This window comes from Bubalus kerabau, chromosome 7 (assembly GCF_029407905.1).
Source record: "Bubalus kerabau isolate K-KA32 ecotype Philippines breed swamp buffalo chromosome 7, PCC_UOA_SB_1v2, whole genome shotgun sequence".
Classification (NCBI taxonomy): Eukaryota; Metazoa; Chordata; class Mammalia; order Artiodactyla; family Bovidae; genus Bubalus; species Bubalus kerabau.
Genome location: NC_073630.1, coordinates 35,359,297 through 35,378,946, shown reverse-complemented (window position 1 = coordinate 35,378,946; position 19,650 = coordinate 35,359,297). Strand labels below are relative to the sequence as shown.

The window sequence follows — 19,650 nt, the reverse complement described above, 5'->3', positions numbered from 1 at the left end:
TGAGGTATTAATTCTTTTAAAGACATGTTAGAGCTTACATTTGAAGCTGGGAGATTCATACAACATACTTGGCCATGAAACAAAATTCCATGTAATCAAATGCTGAACTTAACCTATTTACTTTTAATTGTGTGGGTGTATGCTCAGTTGCACAATTGTGTTCAAACCTCTGCAACCACATGGATTGTGGCCCACCAGGCTTCTCTGTCCACAAGATCCTCCAGGCAAGGATATTGGAATGGGCTGCCCTTTCCTCCTCCAGAGCTCTGCCCACAGCTCTTGCATCTCCTGTATTGACAGATGGATTCTTTACCACTGTGTGCACCACCTGAGAAGCCCGCTTTCAAAACTGGAAAATAATAAATCATTAAATTGTGGTCGTTTCCCTTGTTTGAGAAAATAATAACCAGCAGAGAGATGCTTTGCACTGCTCCATCTCGGCATGGACACACAGGAGCTGACTCCCAGTGCGGTCACCCCGCTCTCAAGGATCAGGTGTGCTGCACGTGGACACATCTATGAAATAATAGGACCCACACGGCTGTAGATGCCTGGATACTGCAAAGTCCTGCATTGTTGACCAAATCCCCTTGACTTCCCTGGGTCCTATATTCAAGACTTTAAAGATCTTTGCTTGATTTTGCCCCTTCCCAGTTTCATTTTTGCAAAGGAAAAAACAAACAAAAAGATAGGCTGCTGCTGCTGCTGCTAAGTTGCTTCAGTCGTGTCCGACTCTGTGTGACCCCATAGACGGCAGCCCACCAGGCTCTCCCGTCCCTGGGATTCTCCAGGCAAGGACACTGGAGTGGGTTGGCATTTCCTTCTCCAATGCATGAAAGTGAAAAGTGAAAGTGAAGTCGCTTAGTCGTGTCCAACTCTTAGCGACCTCATGGACTGCAGCCTACCAGGCTTCTCTGTCCATGGGATTATCCAGGCAAGAGTACTGGAGTGGGGTGCCATTGCCTTCTCTGAAAAATAGGCTAGCATTCCAAAATACAAATTGCATGGTTGGAGGAACCATTCACCCAAAGCATGAGAGCCATTCTGAGGTGGATTTGGATCTGAAAATGCTGCCTCCTTCCCAGGTCACCCTTGCTTCACTCTCACACCTTTCTATTGCTCCAGGGAAGATGAACAGGCTGCCATCCTAGGCTAAGTTCTTGAATGTCTGCCTCCTATCAGGCCTGGGCCTTTCTCTGTCTCTAACCTGACAGCTGGCTGCAGTTCCAGCATCTTCTGTTAATATCGGGGACATGACTGATGCTAAATAGGTGAGAGTTAGAGAATCAGAGATAAAATGCATCCTGGTGCAGAAGACCCTTTTAGAAGTTCCAATAATGAAATGAGGCAGGCTCTCGCTGGGGAAAGATCAGGTCTCTATTTATACAAACTAGTTGTACAAATTTTGATTTGTACAACTGGTTTTGCACAATTTTGATTACCAAGTAGGAGGTAAAAAAGGGAATACATGGCTTGACAGTTTAAAAGATCACTAATCTATGCCCCAAACAAGTTCACAGGGCCCCCTGGCTGTCCCCTGCTCAGAGCAGGATTCCTCCCAATTCCTCCAAAACCAAAGACAAAGCACCATCTGTACATTCATCATTTTTGATGGAAACTACATCCTAAAGGACATTCAGCTAGTGCATGCAAAATATTTTTTAACACAGTTGAACATTTTCTCAATTTGGCCTTCAGTAATGAGGAGTGCTTGAACTTCCAATTGGATATCCATACTCTGTTGAAAAACACGTTATTATACACATAAGCACAATCTATGCACCATAAACTGGGAACTGCTAAGGCAATTTAGAAAACATTGAACAGCAGACAACCCAAGAGAGGAAACTGAAAGCTTGGAAGCAAGCAGATGGGAAGCAGGAAAGGGAAGAAGGCAGATTGTATAATCTGTAGTATGAAATCTGTAACTGGAAACCAACACACTCCACTCAAAGCTTTCACAAATGGCAAAGTTAACTTATCCATTCTCCTGGATCTACGAAATGGATTCAGAGGTACATGAGTAAACTTCTTTCTCATCCTCATCTCCTCGAGATCCCAAATGAAAAATTGTCTGTCCGTTGAATTCATTGTAAGAGAAAATGTTATAACTAGGATCTAGTTTAAACTTTTAAATCTCAAAATATTTTTATTCTAGAATAAATACAAAGACGGAAGTTCCAGAAAGAAGACTATATTCAGAGCAGTAGCTTGATTTTATTTTATAGCTATTTCATCCTATTTTTTGCAATATTTTAGCCATAAGTTTTACAGAGGTACATCTGACTTAGATGCTAAAATGCCCTACTTCTTTTGACTATCATTCAGTTTCAAAGACGTTTTTGTTTTTTAAAATACTTTGCCTTAAAGGCAGTATTTTAAACAAAACCACTATGAGGTACCATTTCACACCAGTCAGAATGGCTGCGATCCAAAAGTCTACAAGCAATAAATGCTGGAGAGGGTATGGAGAAAAAGGAACCCTTTTACACTGTTGGTGGGAATGCAAACTAGTATAGCCACTATGGAGATCAGTGTGGAGATTCCTTAAAAAACTGGAAATAGAACTGCCTTATGATCCAGCAATCCCACTGCTGGGCATACACACTGAGGAAACCAGAAGGGAAAGAGACATGTGTACACCAATGTTCATCACAGTACTGTTTATAATAGCCAGGACATGGAAGCAACCTAGATGTTCATCAGCAGATGAATGGATAAGAAAGCTATGGTACATATACACAATGGAGTATTACTCAGCCACTAAAAAGAATAGTTCTTTTTATTCTTTATTTATATATGAATCAGTTCTAATGAGGTGGATGAAACTGGAACCTATTATACAGAGTGAAGTAAGCCAGAAAGAAAAACACCAATACAGTATACTAATGCATATATATGGAATTTAGAAAGATGGTAACAATAACCCTGTGTACGAGACAGCAAAAGAGACACTGATGTATAGATCAGTCTTATGGACTCTGTGGGAGAGGGAGAGGGTGGGGAGAATTGGGAGAATGGCATTGAACCATGTATAATATCATGTATGAAACGAGTCGCCAGTCTAGGTTCGATGCACGATACTGGATGCTTGGGGCTGGTGCACTGGGACGGCCCAGAGGGAGGGTATGGGGAGGGAGGAGGGAGGAGAGTTCAGGATGGGGAACACAGATATACCTGTGGCGGATTCATTTTGATATTTGGCAAAACTAATACAATACTGTAAATTTTAACAATTAAAAAAAAGGAAAAAAAAAGAAAAAAATACTGCCTTTATTTAAAAAAAAACAGATGAAGAATTATTGGTTTGAGTTCATTTTTATATAATCTAAAGAATTGTTTAGTATAATTTAAATGTTAACTACACATACGCACAGAGTCTTATGTATTTTTCCATGTATATAGGCATTTGTATTTGCTTTTTTTCTATTGACCAAGCTTTAACCAGTTGTTCACAGTGGCATATTTAAGTATCTAGAATCACCTTCTTATTCATGCTGCTGCTGCTGCTAAGTCACTTCAGTCGTGTCCGACTCTGTGCAACCCCATAGACAGCAGCTCACCAGGCTCCCCCGTCCCTGATTTTCCAGGCAAGAGTACTGGAGTGGGGTGCCATTGCCTTCTCTGCCTTCTTATTCATAAGGTAAACTTATTATGTCCAGAGGGCAGAATCAGAATTGGAAGCAGAATTGATGATTTTTATATCATAGCCTTGGGCTTTTCTTAATGCCTGGTCTCTAACTATCGGCTCTTTCGATTTGAGAAAAAAATGTATAGACATCAATCAGAAATATAACACCACATATCATCATTAATGTGAATTTGGATGTTACATTCAATTTACCTAATATGTTTATATCCAAAGTCACCATTTTCTGCTAAAAGGAATACTCAGTCACAGTCCAATGAGGGTAACTAAAGCAAAATTAGCATAAATACATAAATTTCTTCCTTTCTAACATATTAGTAATTTACATTCTAATGCAGCACTGTGCTAAGAGTAATATATCTTTCAATAGCAAAATTGCTTTTATCTAGGATCTCAATAAGTAACTATTTTCTGTTACATTGTGTTTTGCTTCTGCCCTGGATGGAAAATTGATCTTAATATTAGGACTAATATGGTTTGGTAGAAATTACCTTTTAAAAGTGTAAATATTATATTGAATTCAAGGTAATTCTGCCTTTGTAATAAAAAATGATCACCTACTGCACAAAATATGTTACTGAAAGAGTAATAACTAATTGTAGATAGAAACTAACATAGCAATAAAATATTTTTAGTTGCATAAAATTCTGTGAGGACTTCAGATTTTATTAATACATGAAAATTCTTTGTAACACCTGAGATATTTAATGTTGGTGCTAGACTTCTTAGAGTAGATTTACACTATAATTGGGGGCTCTCTTGGTGGCTCAGTCGGTAAAGAATCTGCATGCAATGCAGGAGACCGGGAGACACAGGTTCGATCCCTGGGTCCAGAAGATCCCCTGGAGGAGGAAAACAGCAACCCACTCCAGTGTTCTTGCCTGGAGAATTCCGTGGACAGAGGAGCCTAGTGGGCTACAGTCCATGGGGCTGCAAAGAGTTGGACACAACTGAGCGACTAACACACATGCACACACATAAGTGCTTTGGCTTAGTAATAAATATGTGAGCCCTTCTGTTGGGAAAAAAAGCTGGCTAAAAATCATGCTCTCTTAGAAGTAAGAAAGAAGCTCTTTAATAAAATTCATATAATTCTTAAACTTTGTCATATAAGATTTAAAAGCTTTGTTTCAAATTGTTTTTTATAATATCAATTGCAAATAAGCATTCTCTAATGTGATTTTATTAATTGATTTCATTATTTGATTTTTGATCATATCAATTTCAAATAAGCATTCTCTAATGTGAATCCCTCAGAAGAAACAGAGTAGCCATCATGGTCAACAAAAGAGTTCAAAATGCAGTACTTGGATGCAATCTCAAAAACAACAGAATGATCTCTGTTTGTTTCCAAGGCAAACCATTCAATATCACAGTAATCCAAGTCTATGCCCCAACCAGTAACGCTGAAGCTGAAGTTGAATGGTTCTATGAAGACCTACAAGACCTTTTAGAACTAACAACAAAAAAAGATGTCCTTTTCATTATAGGGGACTGGAATGCAAAAGTAGGAAGTCAAGAAACACCTGGAGTAACAGGCAAATTTGGCCTTGGAATATGGAATGAGGCAGGGCAAAGACTATAATAGAGTTTTGCCAAGAAAATGCACTGGTCATAACAAACACCCTCTTCCAACAACACAAGAGAAGACTCTACACATGGACATCACCAGATGGTCAATACCGAAATCAGATTGATTATATTCTTTGCAGCTAAAGATGGAGAATCTCTATACAGTCAACAAAAACAAGACCAGGAGCTGACTGTGGCTCAGATCATGAACTCCTTATTGCCAAATTCAGACTGAAACTGAAAGTAGGGAAAACCACTAGACCATTCAGGTATGACCTAAATCAAATCCCTTATGATTATACAGTGGAAGTGAGAAATAGATTTAAGGGACTAGATCTGATAGATAGAGTACCTGATGAACTATGGACTGAGGTTCGTGACACTGTACAGGAGATAGGAATCAAGACCATCCCCATGGAAAAGAAATGCAAAAAAGCAAAATGTCTGTCTGGGGAGGCCTTACAAATAGCTGTGAAAAGAAGAGAAGTGAAAAGCAAAGGAGAAAAGGAAAGATATAAGCATCTGAATGCAGAGTTCCAAAGAATAGCAAGAAGAGGTAAGAAAGCCTTCCTCAGTGATCAATGCAAAGAAATAGAGGAAAACAACAGAATGGGAAAGATTAGAGATCTCATCAAGAAAATTAGAGATATCAAAGGAATATTTTGTGCCAAGATGGGCTCGATAAAGGACAGAAATGGTATAGACCTAACATAAGCAGAAGATACTAAGAAGAGGTGGCAAGAATACACAGAAGAACTGTACAAAAAAGATCTTCACGACCCAGATAATCACGATGGTGTGATCACTGACCTAGAGCCAGACATCCTGGAATGTGAAGTCAAGTGGGCCTTAGAAAGCATCACTACGAACAAAGTTAGTGGAGGTGATGGAATTCCAGTTGAGCTATTTCAAATCCTGAAAGATGATCCTGTGAAAGTGCTGCACTCAATATGCCAGCAAATTTGGAAAACTCAGCAGTGGCCACAGGGCTGGAAAAGGTCAGTTTTCATTCCAATCCCAAAGAAAGGCAATGCCAAAGAATGCTCAAACTACTGCACAATTGCACTCATCTCACACGCTAGTAAAGTAATGCTCAAAATTCTCCAAGCCAGGCTTCAGCAATATGTGAATGGTAAACTTCCAGATGTTCAAACTGGTTTTAGAAAAGGCAGAGGAACCAGAGATCAAATTGCCAACATCCGCTGGATCATGGAAAAAGCAAGAGAGTTCCAGAAAAACATCTATTTCTGCTTTATTGACTATGCCAAAGCCTTTGACTGTGTGAATCACAATAAACTGTGGGAAATTCTGAAAGAGATGGGAATACCAGACCACTGACCTGCATACAAAATGCATACAAATTGAGAAATTTGTATGCACGTCAGGAAGCAACAGTTAGAACTGAACATGGAACAAAAGACTGGTTCCAAATAGGAAAAGGAGTACGTCAAGGCTGTATATTGTCACCCTGCTTATTTAACTTACATGCAGAGTATATCATGAGAAATGCTGGGCTGGAAGAATCATAGGCTGGAATCAAGATGCCGGGAGAAATATCGATAACCTCAGATATGGAGATGACACCACCCTTATGGCAGAAAGTGAAGAAGAACTAAAAAGACTCTTGATGAAGGTGAAAGAGGAGAGTAAAAATGTTGGCTTAAAACTGAACATTCAGAAAATGAAGATCATGGCATCTGGTCCCATCACTTCATAGCAAATAGATGGGAAAACAGTGGAAACAGTGTCAGACTTTATCTTTTTGGGCTCCAAAATCACTGCAGATGGTGATTGTAGCCATGAAATTAAAAGACACTTACTCCTTGGAAGGAAAGTCATGACCAACCTAGATAGCATATTCAAAAGCAGAGACATTACTTTGCCAACAAAGGTCCGTCTAGTCAAGGCTATGGTGTTTCCAGTGGTCATGTATGGATGTGAGAGTTGGACTGTGAAGAAAGCTGAGCGCTGAAAAATTAATGCTTTTGAACTGTGGTGTTGGAGAAGACTCTTGAGAGTCCCTTGGACTGCAAGGAGATCCAACCAGTCCATTCTGAAGGAGATCAGCCCTGGGATTTCTTTGGAAGGAATGATGCTAAAGCTGAAACTCCTGTACTTTGGCCACCTCATGCGAAGAGTTGACTCATTGGAAAAGACTCTGATGCTGGGAGGGATTGGGGACATGAGTAGAAGGGGACGACAGAGGATGAGATGGCTGGATGGCATCACTGACTCGATGGACGTGAGTCTGAGTGAACTCCAGGAGTTGGTGATGGACAGGGAGGCCTGGCGTGCTGCGATTCATGGGGTCGCAAAGAGTCGGATACGACTGAGCAACTGAAGTGAACTGAACTGAATGTGATTTTATATTTACAAACCAGCTGAATTAGAAACTAGAATGAAAAATAACACTTTCAATAATAAAACAGATGACTTGAAGTTGTTTTGTCACTTCAATTTGGTTTCCTTGTGTTAAAACCTTGTCAAAGTGGAGTCATTCCATTTCAGTGGCACTTTGGAATCTGGTGCAGAGTTGAGCTATGAAGAGAGAGGATACGATATAACTGTGACGGCCAAATGCACATCCGAAATACCAGCAGGTGAACAGAAGCCCTAATAAATAGTTGGTGGGTGAATGAATAAAACATCTTTTCTTAAACAATAACCTTCAAAAACTGAAGGCACACTAATATGAAAGAAGTTCATCTATTTAGTATGTGTGTGTGTGTGTGTGTGTATTTGTTAGTTGCTCAGTCATATCCAACTCTTTGCGACCGCGTGGACTGTAGCCCACCAGGCTCCTCTGTCCATGGAATTGTCCAGGCAAGAACACTGGAGTGGGTTGCCATGTCCTTCTCCAGGGCTATTCAGTATACCCATGACTAACACTGTGGATTTGAGGGCCCATTCTGTGCTGGCCATTATGCTAAATGCTTTCAACACACAGTGTTTTAAACATTTAGCATAGTGGGCAGAACAGAGCGTGTGTGTGTGTGTGTGTGTGTGTGTGTGTGATATGTATTCAATATAAGCCCATGAGGTAACCATTATCATACAAATAAGAAATTAAAAAGTTAAAATTAGTAGACCTTGGGGTAAGCTTTCAAAGTCAGGACTCTCAGACAATTACAGCTTGAGTCCAACACATGATTCAAAAACTAAATAAACTCATGAGGAAATTCCCGATGAGGCAATTCATGGACACATTGTATTATAAGACAAGCAACAGTGAGTGAACTCTCTGGTGCACACAAAAGCTTTTTTGACACATACTCTTGCCCTCTGAGTGTCCCCACAGAACCCTGCACATATATTGACTATATGCTATGCTAAGTCACTTCAGTCATGTCCGACTCTGTGTGACCCCATAGATGGCAGCCCGCCAGGCTCCCCCATCCCTGGGATTCTCCAGGCAAGAACACTGGAGTGGGTTGCCATTTCCTTCTCCAGTGCATGAAAGTGAAAATTGAAAGTGAAGTCGCTCAGTCGTGTCCGACTCTTAGCGACCCCATGGACTGCAGCCTACCAGGCTCCTCCGTCCATGGGATTTTCCAGGCAAGAGTACTAGAGTGGGGTGCCATTGCCTTCTCCGATATTGACTATAGCTGCCAGTATTTATAGTTACCATGTCTCCCAACAGACCACAAGCTCCTTGAAGGAGACTGTCCTTATCATCCGTAAATTCCCCTGGTATCCATCTTATTGTCTGGAACAAGGTAGCAACCACAGAATATAAAACAATTTCTACCCCTACCCCTTCATGGCAGCTCCTAAGTTCTGGTGGATAAATATTCTTTCAATTCACTACAGTTGTGTATTTCAGAGGAAGTACTTACCGTTTATAAATAACAATGGTCCACAAAATTTTTACAACAAGCAGCTGAACTTTTTTCATGTTAATTTCATTGCAAGTTTTATGTTCCACAATGTTTAATTATAATGTCTAATATACTTAATTATTGGGCTTCCCAGGTGGCTGGGTGGTAAAAAATCTGCCTGTCCATGCAGGAGACAAGATGCAAGAGAGGCAGGTTTAACCTGTGGGTCAGAAGATCCTCTGGAGGAAGGAATGTCAACCTAGTCCAGTATTCTTGCCTCAGAAACTCCACGGACAGAAGAGCCTGGTGAGCTACAGTCCACGGGGTGGACACAACTTAGCGACTGAGCAGGCAGGCATGTGTATCTAATAACAGGCAAAGCTGGGAGTAGGGCCCTGAAAGCAGGTCATCTGGGCATAAATATTCTCGTAGCTTTGGCAGACAAAGGATATGGGTGGGAAAAAACCAAGAGGTCCGTCTTGTCTCAGCAGCACCTTACCACTATGGTTCCTAGCAGGGCAGGGCAGCAGGGATGGGTACCAGATCACAGGAAGAGGGTTTTTGTTTGTTGGTTGGTTTGTTTGTTAATTGGAGTCCTCAAGAGGATCCAGTGTGGTGGATTCCAGTACAGCTGGAGAAAGGTGTTGCATATCACAATATGGAGAGGGGGCGGTGGTAAATATGTGGTTGGGCAGGAGAGGTTCAGAGGTGACTCTTTTAAGAACAATACACTCAAATCTAAGTTGATAAACATCAGTGGAATCTTTACCAGAAAATACCAACTTTGTACTCAGGAATCTGAGAATGTCCCCAGATTGTAATACAAAGTGTCTACATCCTCAAGAAAGAATCTCCAGCTTTCTTCAAGCTTAATCATATACCACTGCTTTAACCCAAACATTGCTTCCCTCCAATCCTGGACATCCAAGCTCTCTTTCTACATCTATGTGGGGAGATATTGAAACTTATGGCTCTAGAGAAAGAATGATTAATGTCTTAATTCTTATTTGCATTTGACAAGATGATGACCAGTTATAGAAACACTTGCAGAAGTTTTTTTTAAAAAAATAAATGAATAAATACCTTCATGAAAACTTTACTTTATTAGAGAATCTAGCCCAAGTGTGGAAAATTTAAAATCACTCTATTTACCAAAACTGGCTAACAATAAGCTTACTAAAACAACAACAACAACAACAACAACAATGATCAGTAAATACCTACACTTAACATTCTTAATTATGGGACAATTTTATGATCCATGTTGATGTATTTGTAAGGTAAACCCCTCTGTTTAATAATAATAAAAAAAAAAACATTCTCACATGTAACACACTGTTTTCACACTCATATACACATATAAAAGATGGGAGACCTGTCTCAGAAACACGTTTATAATGGATATACATAATATTGTGAAATAAAATCTGAATAAAAATTTTATTCCAACAACATTTCTCTATTTTTAAATCATGTTTATTGTTTAAGTTCTTATCACAGTGGAGATTAACTTATGCTTAATCATCCAGTGAATGCCTACTGTCAACTTCATCCAATTCCAAAAAAGCAAAATCAGCTCAGTCATACACTCTAATTCCTGTTGCCATCCCACCACTCATTGCCTGCGTCTTCTTTCCCTTTAACAGCAATATTACAAGATTGTGAAAAGGTAGAACTAATAGGCTTATATATGTAATACCATTTCTTCAAGTATTCAGAGAGCAATATATTTGCCTGCATTGTACATTAGAAAACTACTTGTGACATTATTTCTAAGTACAGGAGAGTGGCTCCTGGTGGGAGTGTGATGAAGTCGTATGTCATAGTGTATGACAAGGATTTACAGCATTCTAGAATTTTCACAACTCTTCCCATGTTAGTGAAAGTCGTTAGGTAAAAATGCTGTAGTTTTCTACTTTCAGCTGTCAGACATAAGATTTCGAACTACAAATAAATAAAGCATACACTCAACATGTGTAGTGCAAATGCTAAGTAAACAGAATGACATGGAATGAACTCCTAGGTGCCAGTGAGTATATGGTTCAGTGGGGAGGTCCTGATTTTATGATGTCTGTGACTTGCACCCCATTCTCAAATGAATACTGTCACTGTCCCACGTCAGCCACAACGGATCGAAGAGTCAGAGCAGACTGAAGTGAGGTGAAGGGAGTGACGAGGAAGTGGGAACTCATTTTCACAAACAAGTGGTACAATTTCTCTGTCATTTCTGTATGTCATGGAAAGTTTGATTTGGTAACCAGATCTCAAACCTCTCAGACAAAGCAGGTACCAATATGGAGAAAAGCAAAAGATCCAATGAAAAGAATTAAGTGTTGGCACCTATATAAGAGATTGTGTGGCCCAGACACCAAAAGGGGATGAAGAAGGTGGTTTTTTAGTTAAAACTTTGGAAATATCACATCTGAACATTCAAAAATTACATTACAGAAAAGTCATCAAACAACAGCCCTGTTTAAAGATGCTATATAAGCAGTAGTCTTCAGTACTTTGAACAAAAATTAGAGCTTTGTTGCTTTGTCTGAATTATATAGCTAAGATAATGTTATTCCTTAAAATGAAATAGAAAAAAACTATAAAATTCTCCCAGAGGCAAATTATTGGTAGGGGGGGAAATAAAAATAAACTATGACAACTAATTCATACATTTACTTAATTGTACGTTCCACCCCCCCTCAGAAGAATCCAGTTGTTAAAAAAAAAAAGAAAACAAATTTAAAAACCCCAAAGTACAAAAACAGGTGCCATTTATCTTTTGCATTTTCTTCCTCTGCATTCACTTTTAAGGAAAAAAAGTGTTCTTTTGTGGTACTGTTTCTGAGTTCCCATATATTAAGTTCTAGAAGAGAAACATTTGGATCCTAACTTTATATTTCATTTTTAGATGTGTTGTACCGTCAACAAATATAACAAGCAGCTGGCTAAAAGTCTCTCATTTAGGAAACATACACACACGTAGACATACACACATACACACACAGACAAACCTTTCTAAGAGAAAATAAACCATTCCTCGTCTAGGACACACATATATCAAGACTTAAAACTAAAGTCTGACACAGTCACTTAATTGATTTAAATAATTAAGGCTTCTAAAAGGTCCAGTGCCAAAACTACCTGCTGTATCAGTATTTGAATAAAATACATTTTTGCATTTTAGGTTTGTGCTTTTTACAGCCATCTTAATTCCACAGAATTTCATTAATAAGATCAGAAAAGGGAGTGTTAGAATTGTTTACTGATGTTTTTAATTTAGTAGTTGTTAGACTAACTTGTAGCAATAAAAATTCAATGACTGGATAGATTTGTTACTACCAGGTGGGCTGTTGGCTCATTTCACCTTCTTTTCGTGTTTAATGTGGCCATTTCTTTTATACTTGCCATTGAGGATTCCATTATGGTAATGTCCATTCACTGTGCTGTGCTTATTGCTTGACCACAGACTTCTGATTCTTCTGCAGATAAATTTTGTCACCCATGACAAGAGGAAGTAAAACAAGGCAGCACCAAGCAAAAGCACGAAGACAATATCCAGTAGAAAATACTGACAGAAAGAGATCTGATGGACTGCGGCACGTAGGTGATGGGCTCCATCGTGACGGAGAATGTAATCGATCCAATAGACAGTCCGGTTGACGGGGTGACCAGGTTGATCCTTGTGGATTTCTGAAAGCTTCTGAGCCCTCTGACGGTAGCTACAGAGTGGAGGCAAGGCACACATGTCATTTTCCACAAGAACATCACATTTTGAAAAACACTATACTTATGGCTGGATGGCATCACTGACTTGATGGACAGGAGTCTGAGTGAACTCCGGGAGTTGGTGACAGACAGGGAGGCCTGGCGTGCTGCGATTCATGGGGTCGCAAAGAGTCGGACACGACTGAGCGACTGATCTGATCTGATACTTTTAAAGCCTTGATGTACTCCAATACTTTGGCCACCTGATGCAAAGAACTGACTCATTGGAAAAAGACCCTGATGCTGGGCAAAACTGAAGGCAGGAGGAGAAGGGGATGCAGAGGATGAGATGGTTGGATGGCATCACCAACTCGATGAACATGAGTTTGAGCAGGCTGCGGGAGTTGGTGATTGGCAGGGAAGCCTGGTGTGCTGCAGTCCATGACGTCACAAATAGTTGGACACGACTGAGCGATTGAACTGAACTGATACTTTTAAAGGACTTCCCAGATGGTGCTAGTGGTAAGGAATATGCCTGCTAAAGCAGGTAGACACAAGACACATGGGTTCCATCCCTGGGTCGGGAAGATCCCCTGAAGAAGGAAATGGCAATCCACTCCAGTATTCTTGCCTGAAGAATACCATGGACAGAGGAGCTGGGTGGGCTAAGTCCATGGGGTTGCAAAGAGTTGGACACGACTGAGCATCTGAGCACAGTTTTAAAAGGAAAGCCATAGAACACAGACGAAGGGGTCCCCTACTCTGACACCTTGGATGATCGAACATATTGCTCCAAGTGCCAAGAATTACAACCAAGACCCTAGATCCTCTAAGGGGTCAGTGCATAAAGGCTGCCTCTGAGCCCACATATGGCAGCATAAAGAACCCCAGGGCACTTGAATCCAGTCTTTTACATAAAAGAAACATTATTTTATATGAAAGAGTTTTTCTTTATTGTGTGTTCTTAGAATATGGCAATATTTCTCAATCCAGTGTTATGCTATATATCCTGGGTATTAAGAGGAAAAGCTCATACTAGGAAAAGCTCACACATTTCCAGACATTAATGCCACTTGAAATGCAGGATCAATTAAATGTTGCATAAAAATGGGAAAACCTACTTTGTTTCAAAACTATGCAGGCCAGCTCCCGACCGTTGGAGGCTCAGTTGTGAACTGGGTTAACTCAAGACACATCAAGAATTTAAGAAACAAGATAAAAGATTCTGACCAAGTCATTCACCTGAGTAAATATATCTTGGCATTTCATTGATGCCCAGTGCTAGGGAAACCCAGCGCCCGGCAGTATCAAGAACACCTGTTTTGAAATCAGACCATCTTGGTTCAAGTCCCTGCTCCAAAGCTGTATAACTAGGGGTGTATTACTTAAGCTCTCTGAGTTTTAAGTGCCTCCTCTCTATAACAGAAATAAGGAAAATGGTGATATAAAGTTTTGTGAGCATTAAAGTGATGTAAAGGACACAAAAATTGACAAACTCTAGGGACCCAAAGGTTCCCATGGTGGTTTCTTCCCCAGTTTGGCAAACAGTGGTGGAATATTATTCAAGGTCATACATGGCTGGCCAAATGATTGCGATTTTTATTTTTCAAGTGACAGAAGCATGCACAAGGCATTACACACAGGAATCTAAAGGATATGTCTATATTTAGTTTATTGACGACCTACTGGCAATTATCAGCTATTGACAATATGCTGTGCTAAACACAGTTCGCCTGCTTTAATAGCAGTTGAAACCTTACCTGGGGTTATTGATAACTTTCACTAGCGCTTCATACAGCTCTCCTTCAGTCACTGTCTTCCATTCCAGCAGTATCCCCATGCCTTTTGCCTGTACCCGGATCATAGTATCATAATGGTCTCCAAAGAGTGGGATTCCCACCACAGGCACACCATGATACATAGTTTCAAAAATACTATTCAAACCACCATGGCTCAGGAAGGCTTTAATATTGGAATGCCCTAAAGAAGGATTAAAAAAGAAAACCACTTAGAATATTGTCTACTATTCTAGGAAGATGTTTTCCAGAAATTTCTTAAGAGTTGACATTATAATAAACATGCATTTCAGATATAAGATTTTTAAAGACACAGTTTCACTGATTCCTACTCTGCGCCAATTACAATGTTTATTATAAGCATAATTATCAGATGTGTATATATCAATTAAAAGCCATTTTCAGTAGTTAACATTTATAGTTTTAAGTATATTAAAATATCTTCTCCCAAAACACAAATACCAACTGCATTCAAATAGCCAGTAATTAATAAGAGGTGAATGAAAGCAAGGAATGACCAAAAATACCAGAGTATAACCACATTCTACTAAACACAGACACCCACTTCTGGCTACTTAAACATTTATCTATATTAAAGTCAAACACACTCTGTAAAAAAAGGTAAAAATGTGAGGCTGGACTCCAGATGTCCAAGAAACGTTTCTGTGCTGATTCAAGGAGGAACATTGCACAGTGCTCAGAATTCACAACATTCAAGTCATGTCTGTACCATCTGCACTTCTCAATCTTAGGGTCCAATTCTACATTTTAGGAATAAAAACAAGCAGGGACAGGTAAATACAAAAATTAGTTCTAAGAGATAGGACATCATGTAACATCTGGTTGTCTTGGAGATAAAAGAGATAATTTATCAAAGTTAGTGAGGTATTTCAAACTCCAGATCTCCTTGTGAGCAGAGAGACTTGCATAAAAAACGTAAGACAAAAAAACATGGCACTTGAGATGGGTGTTAGATGGCCAGAAATTACAGCTTGCAAAAACACGAGTTTTTTTAATTTTATTTTTTAACTTTACAATATTGTATTGGTTTTGCCAAATATCGAAATGAATCCACCACAGGTATACATGTGTTCCCCATTCTGAACCCTCCTCCCTCCTCCCTCCCCATACCATCCCTCTGGGTCATCCCAGTGCACCAGACCGAAGCATCCTGTATCCTGCATTGAACCTGGACTGGTGACTCGTTTCATATATGATATTATACATATTTCAATGCCATTCTCTCAAATTATCCCACCCTCTTCCTCTCCCACAGAGTCCAAAAGACTGTTCTATACATCAGTGTCTCTTTTGCTGTCTCGTATACAGGGTTATTGTTACCATCTTTCTAAATTCCATATATATGCGTTAGTATACTGTATTGGTGTTTTTCTTTCTGGCTTACTTCACTCTGTGTAATAGGCTCCAGTTTCATCCACCTCATTAGAACTGATTCAAATGCATTCTTTTTAATGGCTGAGTAATACTCCATTGTATATACGTACCACTGCTTTCTTATCCATTCATCTGCTGATGGACATTTAGGTTGCTTCCATGTCCTAGCTATTATAAACAGTGCTGCGATGAACATTGGGGTACACGTGTCTCTTTCCCTTCTGGTTTCCTCAGTGTGTATGCCCAGCAGTGGGATTGCTGGATCATAAGGCAGTTCTATTTCCAGTTTTTTAAGGAATCTCCACACTCTTCTCCATAGTGGCTGTACTAGTTTGCATTCCCACCAACAGTGTAAGAGGGTTCCCTTTTCTCCTCACCCTCTCCAGCATTTATTGCTTGCAGACTTTTGGATTGCAGCCATTCTGACTGGCGTGAAATGGTACCTCATAGTGGTTTTGATTTGCATTTCTCTGATAATGAGTGATGTTGAGCATCTTTTCATGTGTTTGTTAGCCATCTATATGTCTTCTTTGGAGAACTGTCTATTTAGTTCTTTGGCCCATTTTTTGATTGGGTCATTTATTTTTCTGGAATTGAGCTGTAGGAGTTGCTTGTATATTTTTGAGATTAGTTGTCAGTTGCTTCATTTGCTATTATTTTCTCCCATTCTGAAGGCTGTCTTTTCACCTTGCTTATAATTTCCTTTGTTGTGCAGAAGCTTTTAAGTTTAATTAGGTCCCATTTGTTTATTTTTGCTTTTATTTCCAATATTCTGGGAGGTGGGTCATAGAGGATCCTGCTGTGATGTATGTCGAAGAGTGTTTTGCCTATGTTCTTCTCTAGGAGTTTTATATTTTCTGGTCTTACATTTAGATCTTTAATCCATTTTGAGTTAATTTTTGTGTATGGTGTTAGAAAGTGTTCTAGTTTCATTTTTTACAAGTGGTTGACCAGTTTTCCCCTCACCACTTGTTAAAGAGATTGTCTTTAATCCATTGTATATATTCTTGGCTCCTTTGTCAAAGATAAGGTGTCCATATGTGCATGGATTTATCTCTGGGCTTTCTATTTTGTTCCATTGATCTATATTTCTGTCTTTGTGCCAGTACCATACTGTCTTGATGACTGTGGCTTTGTAGTAGAGCCTGAAGTCAGGTAGGTTGATTCCTCCAGTTCCATTCTTCTTTCTCAAGATTGCTTTGGCTATTCGAGGTTCTTTTGTATTTCCATACAAATTGTGAAATTATTTGTTCTAGCTCTGTGAAGAATACTGTTGGTAGCTTGATAGGGATTGCATTGAATCTATAAATTGCTTTGGGTAGTATACTCATTTTCACTATATTGATTCTTCCAATCCATGAACATGGTATATTTCTCCATCTGTTAGTGTCCTCTTTGATTTCTTTCACCAGTGTTTTATAGTTTTCTATATATAGGTCTTTAGTTTCTTTAGGTAGATATATTCCTAAGTATTTTATTCTTTCCGTTGCAATGGTGAATGGAATTGTTTCCTTAATTTCTCTTTCTGTTTTCTCATTATTAGTGTATAGGAATGCAAGGGATTTCTGTGTGTTGATTTTATATCCTGCAACTTTACTATATTCGTTGATTAGTTCTAGTAATTTTCTGGTGGAGTCTTTAGGGTTTTCTATGTAGAGGATCATGTCATCTGCAAATAGTGAGAGTTTTACTTCTTCTTTTCCAATTTGGATTCCTTTTATTTCTTTTTCTGCTCTGATTGCTGTGGCCAAAACTTCCAAAACTATGTTGAATAGTAATGGTGAAAGTGGGCACCCTTGTCTTGTTCCTGACTTTAGAGGAAATGCTTTCAATTTTTCACCATTGAGGATAATGTTTGCTGTGGGTTTGTCATATATAGCTTTTATTATGTTGAGGTATGTTCCTTCTATTCCTGCTTTCTGGAGAGTTTTTATCATAAATGGATGTTGAATTTTGTCAAAGGCTTTCTCTGCATCTATTGAGATAATCATATGGTTTTTATTTTTCAATTTGTTAATGTGGTATATTACATTGATTGATTTGCGGATATTGAAGAATCCTTGCATCCCTTGGATAAAGCCCACTTGTTCATGGTGTATGATCTTTTTAATGTGTTGTTGGATTCCGATTGCTAGAATTTTGTTAAGGATTTTTGCATCTATGTTCATCAGTGATATTGGCCTGTAGTTTCCTTTTTTTGTGGCATCTTTGTCAGGTTTTGGTATTAGGGTGATGGTGGCCTCATAGAATGAGTTTGGAAGTTTCCCTTCCTCTGCAATTTTCTGGAAGAGTTTGAGCAGGATAGGTGTTGGCTCCTCTCTAAATTTTTGGTAGAATTCAGCTATGAAGCCATCTGGACCTGGGCTTTTGTTTGCTGGAAGATTTTTGATTACAGTTTCAATTTCCGTGCTTGTGATGGGTCTGTTAAGATTTTCTATTTCTTCCTGGTCGAGTTTTGGAAAGTTGTACTTTTCTAAGAATTTGTCCATTTCTTCCACATTGTCCATTTTATTGGCATATAATTTCTGATAGTAGTCTCATGATCCTTTGTATTTCTGTGTTGTTTGTTGTGATCTCTCCATTTTCATTTCTAATTTTATTGATTTGATTTTTCTCCCATTGTTTTTTGATGAGTCTGGCTAATGGTTTGTCAATTTTATTTATCCTTTCAAAGAACCAGCTTTTGGCTTTGTTGATTTTTGTTATGGTCTCTTCTGTTTCTTTTGCATTTATTTCTGCCCTAATTTTTAAGATTTCTTTCCTTCTACTACCCCTGGGGTTCTTCATTTCTTCCTTTTCTAGTTACTTTAGGTGTAGAGTTAGGTTATTTATTTGACTTTTTTCTTGTTTCTTTAGGTATGCCTGTATTGCTATGAACTTTCCCCTTAAGACTGCTTTTAAAGTGTCCCACAGGTTTTGGGTTGTTGTGTTTTCATTTTCATTCGTCTATGCAAATTTTGATTTCTTTTTTGATTTCTTCTGTGATTGGTTATTCAGCAGCGTGTTGTTCAGCCTCCATATGTTGCAATTTTTAATAGTTTTTCTCCTGTAATTGAGATCTAATCTTACTGCATTGTGGTCAGAAAAGATGCTTGGAATGATTTCAATTTTTTTGAATTTACCAAGGCTAGATTTATGGCCCAGGATGTGATCTATCCTGAGAAGGTTCTGTGTGCGCTTGAGAAAATGGTGAAATTCATTTTTTGGGGATGAAATGTCCTATAGATATCAATTAGGTCTAACTGTTCTTTTGTATTGTTTAAAGTTTGTGTTTCCTTGTTAATTTTCTGTTTAGTTGATCTATCCATAGGTGTGTGTGGGGTATTAAAGTCTCCCACTATTATTGTGTTATTGTTAATTTCTCCTTTCATACTTGTTAGCATTTGTCTTACATATTGCGGTGCTCCTATGTTGGGTGCATATATATTTATAATTGTTATATCTTCTTCTTGGATTGATCCTTTCATCATTATGTAGTGACCTTCTTTTCACAGCCTTTGTTTTAAAGTCTATTTTATCTGATATGAGTACTGCTACTCCTGCTTTCTTTTGGTCCCTATTTGCATGGAAAATCTTTTTCCAGCCCTTCACTTTCAGTCTGTATGTGTCCCCTGTTTTGAGGTGGGTCTCTTGTAGACAACATATGTGGGGGTCTTATTTTTGTACCCATTCAGCCAGTCTTTGTCTTTTGGTTGGGGCATTCAACCCATTTATGTTTAAG

At 38.9% G+C, this 19,650-nt stretch overlaps 1 protein-coding gene across 1 annotated transcript in view; it reads right to left on the bottom strand.

Moving 5' to 3' along the window:
• Positions 1 to 10,119: 10,119 nt before the first annotated feature.
• Positions 10,120 to 19,650, bottom strand: part of UGT8 (UDP glycosyltransferase 8) — a 111,387-nt gene continuing 101,856 nt past the window's right edge. Inside the window, exons 6-7 of the mRNA XM_055588028.1 lie at positions 14,499 to 14,718; positions 10,120 to 12,752 (exon numbers count right to left, since the gene is read on the bottom strand). Of these exons, the coding sequence (XP_055444003.1) occupies positions 12,389 to 12,752; positions 14,499 to 14,718 (584 nt within the window). The 3' untranslated portion in view covers positions 10,120 to 12,388. The remainder of the gene's footprint in view (positions 12,753 to 14,498; positions 14,719 to 19,650) is intronic.